This window comes from Asparagus officinalis, chromosome 2 (assembly GCF_001876935.1).
Source record: "Asparagus officinalis chromosome 2, Aspof.V1, whole genome shotgun sequence".
Taxonomy (NCBI): Eukaryota; Viridiplantae; Streptophyta; class Magnoliopsida; order Asparagales; family Asparagaceae; genus Asparagus; species Asparagus officinalis.
This window is the reverse complement of record NC_033795.1, coordinates 74786111-74796737: the sequence shown is the minus strand read 5'-3', so window position 1 is coordinate 74796737 and position 10627 is coordinate 74786111. Positions and strand designations below refer to the sequence as shown.

General features: G+C 37.0%; 2 protein-coding genes across 5 annotated transcripts in view; one reads left to right on the top strand and one right to left on the bottom strand.

Annotated features, from left to right (window-relative positions):
* LOC109831624 lies at nucleotides 3319–6771 on the top strand. 4 transcript variants are annotated; one of them, XR_002244478.1, is made up of 4 exons: nucleotides 3319–3545; nucleotides 3876–4095; nucleotides 5383–5520; nucleotides 5648–6464. XR_002244478.1 is itself a non-coding variant. In XM_020398982.1 (3 exons), exon 2 carries the CDS (start codon nucleotides 3904–3906, stop codon nucleotides 4054–4056), a length of 153 nt encoding a protein of 50 aa, XP_020254571.1. In that variant the 5' UTR covers nucleotides 3416–3545; nucleotides 3876–3903; the 3' UTR covers nucleotides 4057–4095; nucleotides 6471–6771. The 4 variants fall into 4 exon arrangements, 2 of the variants coding, with proteins under 2 accessions (XP_020254571.1, XP_020254572.1); XR_002244477.1 differs by lacking the exon at nucleotides 3319–3545 and adding an exon at nucleotides 3554–3728; XM_020398982.1 differs by lacking the exons at nucleotides 5383–5520; nucleotides 5648–6464 and adding an exon at nucleotides 6471–6771 and having other exon boundaries at nucleotides 3416–3545.
* The window catches only part of LOC109831623 (protein LNK2-like), a 9833-nt gene continuing 7874 nt past the window's right edge, over nucleotides 8669–10627 (bottom strand). The window contains exons 3-5 of the mRNA XM_020398981.1: nucleotides 9549–9691; nucleotides 9110–9199; nucleotides 8669–8989 (exon numbers count right to left, since the gene is read on the bottom strand). Coding sequence (XP_020254570.1) covers nucleotides 9114–9199; nucleotides 9549–9691 — 229 coding nt within the window. The 3' untranslated portion in view covers nucleotides 8669–8989; nucleotides 9110–9113. The remainder of the gene's footprint in view (nucleotides 8990–9109; nucleotides 9200–9548; nucleotides 9692–10627) is intronic.

Sequence of the window (10627 nt, the reverse complement as noted above, 5' to 3'; positions counted from 1 at the left end):
GGGAAGAGATGGTTGCGCAGGAGAACGGTTCTAGAAGAGAATAAAGGTCCTGTATTTCAGATCTCTCTTCAATGAAGCGATCTCTTCTAAGAATGGTATGCTAATGCCAAGTTTGATCTATCACAAACCCTTGAGATCTAATGTTGCAGCCATTGGAGAAGGCAAGGTTGAAAGCCTTCAGGAAGAGACTGCACAAGGAGTTTGTACCGGACCATTTATCATGCCAGAATCTATATGTCCTGCCATCTCCTACATACCATCTTACAAAACTAAAGAAGACTGGGTGTATTGAGAACAAGTCTTTTAGAAGATTGGATGCATGAGCCTTAGGTATTTGTACAACAGGATTAGCATCTTCTTTGGAATATAGTGAGAAAAAAACTTTACTGATTAAGGAGTTCCTTTCAAAGATTTTCCAGATCCATTTGGATAGAAGGGCAATATTAAAAACAGAAAGATCAATGACACCAAGACCCCCTTCTTGCTTGGGCTTACAAACAGATTTTCATGCAACCAAACACTTAACTTTAGACGGATGATTGCTTCTATTCCAGAGGAAATTTCTTCTAATCTTATCAATAGCTTGGATAAGTCACTTTGGGAATTTGAAGAAAGAAATGTAATAGAGAGGAATGGAAGATAACACTGAATTAACCAAGGTTAGACGTCCTCCAATGGAGAGAGACTTGTTCTTCCAGAGGGACAGTTTTTTTTAGAAAATGAGTCTAAGAAGGGAAGCCAATCTCTTCTAGATAAAGAACCTTTTCTGAGAGGTAAGCCAAGATAAGAGAAATGGGAGAGATCCCACAGAACAGTTAAGAGTTCTAGCAAGATGATGGCTCCTATGAGGAATCCTACCAAGATAAAAGAGGTCAGTTTTATTGGAGTTCACTTGCAGACCTGATATATTGGCAAAAATGGGAAGAATGACTTTAAGGATGATCATGTCTTCAGTGTTGGCTATAGAGAAGATGATAGTGTCGTCTACAAACTGCAGAGATCTGATGTTGTTTAATTCCACTTTCAAATGAAGTTCAGATAAGTCTCCAGAGACAATACTAGAGGAGATCATTTTGCGCAGGACATCAGCCACCAACAGAAAGAGCATAGGGGAAAGAGGATCCCCTTGCTTCAATTAAGTTCAATGTGATTTTCTCCATTATGTAGCAAATACTCTTTCAGGAAGGCTTTTGTAGTAGGGAAGAGTGTGCTTTATTAATTCTATATAGAACTTTATATTTTAGACAAATTATAAAGTCGATATTAATGACTGTTGCTTTATATATTAACAAAAACATGTCAATATTTCCGCTGCGCACAACAAGTGGTATTAGAGCTCGGGCTACGCTTGGGCTATTTGGAGGAGTAGATCGCTTTGGAAGCTCGTCTAGGGCTTTGTTTGGTGATAAAGGTGGGATCTTTTGGTAAAGACTCTATCTTTTTAGTTTTGGATCTATTCTTCGTTCGTTGGTGCGTTGAGAAAGATGTCGGGGAAAGAAGGTGCTTCGGGTGTTGAGGGTGGTGCTTCTGGCACGAAGACCATTCAGAGTTTGAATATCACTCTATGAAGATAGATGTGGAGAAGTTTAATGGCACAAACAACTTTGGATTATGGAGATGCGAGGTTTTGGATGCGCTGAACGAGCAGAATTTGAAGGATACCTTAGAGTTAGATGATAAGCCAGATGATATTGAAGAGAAGGTTTGGAAGAAGATGAATCGAACGGTGTGCGGTGTGATTAGGTCTTGTTTGACTCAAGATCTAAAATATGATGTGATGAGTGAGACTTCTGCGAAGAAGATTTGGGAGATTCTCGAAAGAAAGTATCTGACAAAGAGTGTTGAGAACCGCTTGCATTTGAAGAGGAGACTTTATCGTTTCCAGTTGAAGAAGGAAACATCAATTAGTGATCACATGAACACCTACACAAAGCTTCTTGCGGATTTGGTGAATGTGGATATCAAAATTGAAACACCAGAGACCTTAATATTGAAACAGAAGAGCACATGCCCATCCTTGATAGTAGAAAAACCGAATATAGCCGGTTGAGTGCTGAGCAAAAGAGACCTTACATTTAGATTGAGTGGATAATAAGAGAAAGCGAAAAAATAACGACTCCACAGATAGTAATACCAATAGCACACGATGTACTTGATCCAGATGACTATGTATATCCTTACCATTAAATTTTGATTTATAATCCTACATCCAGAGAACTATGTATATCCCAGTACGACACAAGTACACTTGCATAAGTCAATATTGCTCAGATGCAAGCATTTTGTTACTTACTTTGAATCCTAAAGTTCAATCTGACCCCTCATACAATAAGTTCAATCTGACCCCTCATACAATAATATTTCTCATACAATAGTAATTTTATGTTTTTTAGTCTAGTTTGAATGTGCAAGAGCTCACCTCATTCTTTTTATCATATATTATTGGTGTTTGAAACTTAGAATTTGCTTTGATCAGTTAATATAAAATAATAATTTATGCATGTTTGGTCTACTTTGAATGGAGCTCACCTCAATTAAAAAGAGAGTAAGTTTCGTTCTTTTAGTCATGTATTTGCTGCTATTTGAAACTCATGATTTACCTAGATGAGTTAGCCAGATCAGTCATAATACAATGATGGTTTTATGTATGTGTGCTCTATTTGAATGTGCAGGAACCCACCTTAATTAAAGAGAGAGTAAATTTTATTCTCTTCTCATCATGTATTATCAACTCATTGTATAAATTGCATTTAGTAATGAAGTAAAGTTTTGTTTACTACTTTATGCTTCCTTTGGCAAAGGGTTAAGGAGGAAGGGGCTAAGAAGAAGGGTTAACATAATTACTCTATTTGTTAATCAAAAGGGTTACAAACTTTGATCCGTTAGGCTAGTTTATTTTAATCCATGTGGTCATTTTTAGTTTGGAATAACAAGTATTATGATCATTTTCTTTATAAATAAAAGGATCATCTCTTCATTCTTCTAAATAGGTGGATTTGTAAACTCTTCGTTTCAAGGGGTTAGTTTATATTAATAGAACTAATATAACTCGACACGCTAAGGTATAATGAAATCACACTGGTAATCTTGAACTTTGCGCATCTACAAGAGTAACCATAAAGTTACTGATTGTAGTTACACCAATAATTCTGGGAGATGCTTGCAGTTACAATTTGTAATCTCAAAGTTATTTGTGCAGACATGTAAAGTAATTACATCATATCTAAGGTACCTGGTAATAATTAGTGACCAAAGTTGAAATGGGTTTTATGATAAATTTACCCTCCTCCGCAAAAGTGAACAGAGAAAGACTGCCCCTTTCTCTCTGGTCCCAGGCATAGACTTTTTCCTTTCCTCTCTTCAATTTCCTTTATTCTTGCCAGCATCCAAATTATAGACCAAATCCCACGAAAAACAGACCCAGCTCTCCCCCAGCAAAAGTGTGCTGTACGCTATCAAATTAAGCAACAAGAATCAAAACCCAGCTCCACAAGCATCAGCAATCACCTCCTTGTCCGCTTTCCCCTCTCACCAAAAGAAAAAAGGTACATTTTTGATCCATTTCTGTACAATACCAAGATTTCTATTTTGGTTTCTATCAACCTACCATCATGGGTTATGTCTGTTTCATCTCATTAATTACCAATTAGTTGGGTGTTGTTTTTGATAAGCTCTCATTACACCAAAAAACCAAAAAACCAAAAAAAGAAGTTCATCCACAAGAAAAGGTATGATTTCAATCCATTTTAGAGCTGTCTTATGCTGTTTTCTATCAATTTACCATCATGGGTCATGTCCATTTCATGTTCATTAATTGCCACTTAAGTGGTTGTAGTTGTTGTTGATAAGTTGTCATTACTGTTTCTTGAATAAAGGGCAAAAGGGGAAAAGGGTTTGAGAGTAATGGGAATGGCGATGCCATGGAGCTTGATGGTGTATTTGATTAATATGGTCTGGATTATGCTTGATGGGTTTATCTCCTCCACTGTGACGGTGGCCGACGCGATTGCTGGTTCTCTGAGGGCCGGCGATATTGGCCCATTTCCGATCGGTTGATAACTTGAGCTCATGTTCCCCTTGTTGTGTGTATAAAAGGTCTCATCTCTCTCCTTTAGTTTTTGATTGTGTTGTTATTTTCATTAATTTGTGATATAGTTTGAATCTATTTGGTCTTAACTTCTTGCTTGGTATGTATTTTATGGTAATTGATTGTTGTTGATTTATTAGTTCTCATAGGGGCTTTATGAAAATGAGAATATGATGTCTGCCTGTCATTAATTGAAAATGTACCCAATAATTCACTATCATGCTGACCCTTTTCGATTTGCAGTGCTTACTTATGATTTTGTTGGTGATATCATTACTTGTGACATAAATTAATATGATTGGTTATGATTGGTTGTTGTACAGTTTATGAAAATCTTTTCAATTTTCATAAAGAATAGTGCGTTAGTCTCATGGACTATACTTGATTGCTGCTGGCTTCCTTTTGGAAAGGGATTTGAGAGAATGATGATGTATGGTAACTGCCTGCCCTCAAAACTTTTTCTTGCCATATGACAAAAGGCGTAAAATGTATAGCTGATCTTTTTTTTTTCCTTAAAATTTGTGGAAGAAGTTTCAGAGAGAATGAGAGCTGTGGAGGAAGGAAACAAAAGTCTATTGAGAGTTTCTGTTGAATTGTCATACAAAATTTAGAGCCTAAATGCTCTATTACAGGGATACACTCTCTCGTGTACAAATTCTATAGCCCAATATTATTCGACTATTTGAAGGAAATACAAATAAACAATACACTCTTACTAAAGTTTGTGAATCCCATAAGTCTGGAATTGTTGCTAGTTATAATATAGAGTATGTCAAACTCTAGCCTTCCAATTTTTATACGCTTGAAGATGAATTTGCGTGGGAGACTCTACTTACCTATGATTGCCCCGTGTCGTAACAAACGTTCAGCCTTTGTAGCTGTCAAATAGCGGAGGCTTCCTACCAAACACTTCTAAGGATGTTGATCACTTGATCCACCTTTACACCTTGCCTTTTTGCTGGCAATTGCTGTGCTTTATGCCAGATTTAGATGGAGTTTCCACAGGCTTTGAGATCTCTTCATCAAAATTCTCTAGGATTTCTTGAGCATACGTCATTAGATAAATATAGATTCCTCATTGTTTTGAGAGACTTAAAAACCAAGAAAATAAGAAGTGAGACCCATATCAATTAACTCTTGTTCACGAACCCTGCTTCCATTGGATTCATTAACCATGGAGGAATCATTTCCACTTAGTAAAGATCAAATTATCAACACGGAACAAGACGAATAAAATTTTACCTTCACAATCAATGTTGCTCTTAGCCTCTTACACCAATTGTCGTGAATTCTAGGGTTTAGTGTGGAACTTAATGGCGACAAGGACTTAACGGCAAACAAACGAACAAAAGAAACTATCGACCAAAGATGTAATCACGGCGAAAACGCGAGATTTACGTGGTTCGGCAATGCACTTCCGTCCATGTGAGAAGGTGGGAGTACCCTTTACTATCTTGAAGAAAATTATAATTTACAATGCTCTTATACCTTTTTCTTGAAAATCCTCTAAAAACAACTGATTTGTCTTCTTCCCTCTCTCTTCTTACCTTTTCTTTACAGCAGCTTAAAACCCTGGATCGCAGAAAAGAACCCTTATGTATGGCTATTTTCTTGTTCCCCAAAAAGAGTAAAAAAAACCGAGTCTGAATAGGACTCTTGACTCTGCAGAAAATGCCAATTCAGTTGACTGTTCGTTCGAGGATTTCACCATTCTGACTTCTGGCAGTCGGCTGCGTGGAGACTCCCTCCAGGCGATTGATCGGTCAGTCCATTGGTGCACCGACTATTGCACTGCCCATGTAAAATTTGGTCGGCTTTCAATTCTAGCCACAAGTGCAACGTAAAACGTTGTCTTCTTTGCTTTGTTTCATGTATTAGCAAATAATTACTGTAACACATACGGATAGTACTCTAGAGTGCCTATAAGTTCTGTAAAGTTTTTTACACAATAGCTTAAAGCATTAATGCTATCTTTTTACTTATAAATGTTTCATACCAGACCTTTCTTTTTTGGCTATATTTCTGATTTTCAGTCCATGCTTTGGTGTCATGTAATCATGTTAGTTGTTCAAATGCGTCAGAGAACCCCCTTTTAATATAACCTAATCGTGATAATTTTACATGCTGAACTCCAGGAATATTGGGTTTATGTCTGAAAATGGATTTCAACTGAGAAATGTAGGAATATGTAAATCAAGTGAATTTTACATTTCTCATTCCTTCCCTGATCTGTTATGATGATGGCATCTCACTTTCATTTGCATACTCTATTAAAGAAACTCTCGTGTTTATGAAGTCTTAACTCCGTTATCCTTTTTCACCTTTAATGTTTTGCTGGTAATACGGTATTATTGAATATTTGAATCTCCTATTATATTTGCAGACAATGATGGTGAGTTCTTCTGTTGGTTTGTATAAAGTTCCTCCAAAGGTAGAAGAAAAGAAAGAAATCTGTCAATTTTTGGAATTGTGGGTCTCCAAAGATGCATATGGAACTCGAGGTTGATTCAGTAGACAGTACGATCGTCCCTACATTCACAGAGCTGTTTAATGAAAATCTCTAAATGCCTATTTCTCCATATTCTGTTGCTTGTATTTCTCTCTTCTGATTTTACTCTTTGTATTCGAATTATAAACACGAGAGACGTAATTGTAAATAAATCATCTCCTTTCATTCTTGGTTATTTTTTCTTGAGTTTAATTTTCAAGTGAAAAATGCGCAGGAAGTTGGTCAACGAAGATGTAGGCTTTGTTTGTGTGGGGAATGTTGGTGGATATTCAAGTGTATTATCACCGGGTTCATCAAATCAATCGCAGTAGGCCCTATTTGAAGAGTTGCTAACATCAATCGAGAAAGTTTGGGGGATTTACCTTTGCAGGGTATCAACTAAGGCGATCGAAGATATCCAAGTTCAATACAAATCGTCGTCGAGGCTTTCATCTCTCTATTATCTTATGGGTCCGCTAGTAACGATCATTGTTTAACGACTCAGTTTTTCTTTTGCATCTGAAGGTGCCGTGCATGTTTTTATTGCAACGTTCAGAAGCAATTTTAGATTGACATGGTTGAATGAAACATCAATAACTCCTATAATCTAGTTGTGCTTGCGAAAACATTCATCTCCCTTTTGAACAAATCGTGAGTCAGAAACTATTTAGCTCTCAGCTTGCGATTGCACGTTGAGGTATAACGTCCAACTTAGCATTAGATTAATAGATTCTATCTCAAATTTCCTCAGAACAATGTTTGAATACAGAGAGTCTGTTCACCATAAACGTACGACCACAAATGCAGCTAAAAAACTCGACATGTACCAAATTTGGCAAACAGAAAACAAAGTATACGTGAGAATCAAAAGAGAAACTTCACTGGCACACAGAGGTCATATGATCATGAGAGGATTATGGCTTCCGTTCCGAAGAGCGCCGGCGAAGGAATCGGCCATCAACATAGTGAACGAAATCCAATCTTCAAGCACAGCCCACACCATGTGTAATATGTACAATGCAAACCTCCATGGCATTGTCATCCCCATGCTCCTCTCTTGATCCAATATAAAGTTGGTTACCTTGGAAGTATTATTGGTTCTTTGCTCTTCAGGAGGGTCTCTCTTCTTTATAACCAATCTTGTTATTAAAAAAAAAATTTCTTCAATTATGGGCCCCTTTAGCTAAAAGTCAAGCAAGCGACACTTTGCTTGCTTCACGCTTGTGCATGTAGTTTTCATTAGATTCTACCTACCTTTGTTTATGTTAGTTGTACCCATCTATCTGTATACTAATTGGATAGCGTCCGGTCATTCACGTATTTATGAGCTATGGAGAATATATGAAAGCGAGTGGAGGGAATTCAAGCAATCAAAGTTGATCATTTTCTTTGGAAGCAAGGTAGTATATTAGTTGGCCGACAACCTTTCATGATACAGTATGTGGAGGTGTTGAGCAAATTGAAAATCATGTGCGAGTGTAGAAAAATAAGGGTAAATTACATTAAGAATACATATATTAACCTTATCTAAGATCCTCATCTAGGGTATATCTCATTGATTTGCACTTCAGAGAAAATGTACAAACAGTTTGGTCTTTTATGGGAGGAACCATTAACCGACCTTAGCGCAGGTGGAATTTTGGCTTTCTTCAACTATGCGACCATCATTCCTTCATTATATTTTTGAGGCTTCCCTCTGAAAATCACATATCCAGTGAAATTTTCCTCAAGTCTTGCTGCCACTAGAGGGATCAAAATGGAAGAGGACTAATATGGTTTTTCAAAGAGAATTGTGCAGAAATTAGAACATTATTCTTGGGGTTAAAAGTGCTGACAGAAAATCAAGAATGAAACAGAAACATGAAAAATAGCATTCTTGCACAAATCTTTTTAGTTCTTCACTTGCTAAGATAACTAGATTTAACAAGAAAATTGAGCAAAACAAAGCATAGGAATTCAGATACCAAAGGGTCAGAATTTTTGAAATCTAATCAGAGGAGAAACACATCACCAAAAGGAAACAAGTAGCCAAACAACCCAAGTTAAAAACCTGTATAAGTAAAACAAAACTCAACCATTGATCATAGAGAACATAAAAAAAATCAAGAACTGATGAAGGTTAATATCTTGTGGAAATGTGCCAGCCGACAAACTTTCTATAAGAATACGCTACAGAATAAGGCTTAGGTATAGTTTGACAAGCACAAGTGATCAGGAATTTCAACTCCAGTATGACAGTCGACATATATTCAGAAATAACTTTAGGGTTTCGAGTTCTCCCGCCCTTTCTTTATTACACAGAACACGTAACGTATGTAGCTGAACCACACACTGTAGGTACATAATATGTCGGTGATTAAGAAGATACTTGTCTCCAGAACACTTGCTCCTGCTGCATGTCAGAACCAGCTACTCTGAGAAGGAAAAAAATCAACTATCAACAAAAACCGGTTTTGTTTGACATAGAATGGAACTAATAGTTTCATGTAGAAGCGATTTTAAAACTAGTAGAAACTTCTATTAATACATCTTACTCGACTAAGAAGGTTGCATATCCAATTCTCCATAGCTTTCTGGTCCTCCCTCCGACATAGTCCCATCAATATTTAAAGTCATTTTGGGGACTACCAGCCATAAAGGGAGGTAAATTTTTTTGTAGAAAGAACTTAAATTTTGGTATAGTTCTATACTTCAAAGGGTTAATTGCAGATAAGCCCCCTGTACGATCACCCAGTTGTGGATATAACCCCTATAGTTCTATTGTTGCAGACAGAACCTCTGAGTGGACTCTTTTACAATCAGGAGGTTTATTTGTCAAACAAATCTTTTTCTCTGAGCATTTTTTTTTTTCACTCAGGGCATCTATCTGCAGCAATAGAACCACTACAGGCATCCAACTGCAATTGAGCGATACTACAGGGTGTCTATCCGCAATTAAGCCTACTTCAATAAAGGTTTAGAAGTGAAGCTTACTGGGATTATGCAACATGGGTGACTGAGGCACTTCGTCATTCATAGGTCTGGTGCCTGAGTCTAAAGGCCTGTGGAAGAGCAATTGAGCCACTGTTCGGTCTATGGGATTTGTGTATGTTTCTGCATCAGGCAGTCCAGTATGCCTGCAGAAAGCAGCATGAATCAGGTTAAAAATAATTTTCGTGTTCAACAAATAATTGCAACTGATCAATGAACGTGCTATCCACAGTAGGCTATATTATGTTCATCATTGACTTAAGATAACAATTGTTTCACATTGATGAGCAAGTATTTATGAGCGATAAATTACTCAGCATAGCAAGTTTAGCATAAAAGGGACAGATATGATCTCCTATTTATAATTATGAAGACATGTGATATAAGTATCTTAAATACTATGAAGAAGATGGATCTGACATAGTTAAGAGTCTTAAGACATTAAAAGAATGGGTTATTTCGATATTAGCCCCCAAAATCTTCAATGCTATCCCCCTAAATCTTTGAAACTGGATCTCAGGTCCCCAAATCCTATTAGTATGTTGAAATAAGCCCCCCTAGTTAAAATCTGGTTAAAATGTGCGAGTTGTTTTGGGGTTTGGCGGGTTGGGGATTGGAGCGGGGATATTCTGTTACTTTAATTTCTTAGGTGATTTGCTAGTTATATATAGTCTCTCACACAAACCCAAGCCTATTAACCACGTTTACTCATACCTGTTAAGCTTGCCAAATCTGTTTAATAAAACCCTAACTCAAAACACATTTACCCTTTTTTTCATCTTCATAAAGCTACTCAGAATCAATTGGCAAGAGGTCAACGATTACTTGAGGCCTTCCTCAGGAGGAATCTATTCGTCACAAATTTGGAATTATGGCTGAAGAGAGCCGGTGGGGAAGACATTAGAGCATATGAAATAGAAAATATTTATGGGTTAGAGTTTCATTAAAATTATTTGGGATTTTAATGAGCATAAGTTAAAGTCGGTTAACTGCAGATTCGGTGTTTGTGCTAGAGGGTAGAAAGACGAACTATAAAAATCATGCTGAAAAAAAGTTAACAAGCCCCCCGCGCCCCCGATCTG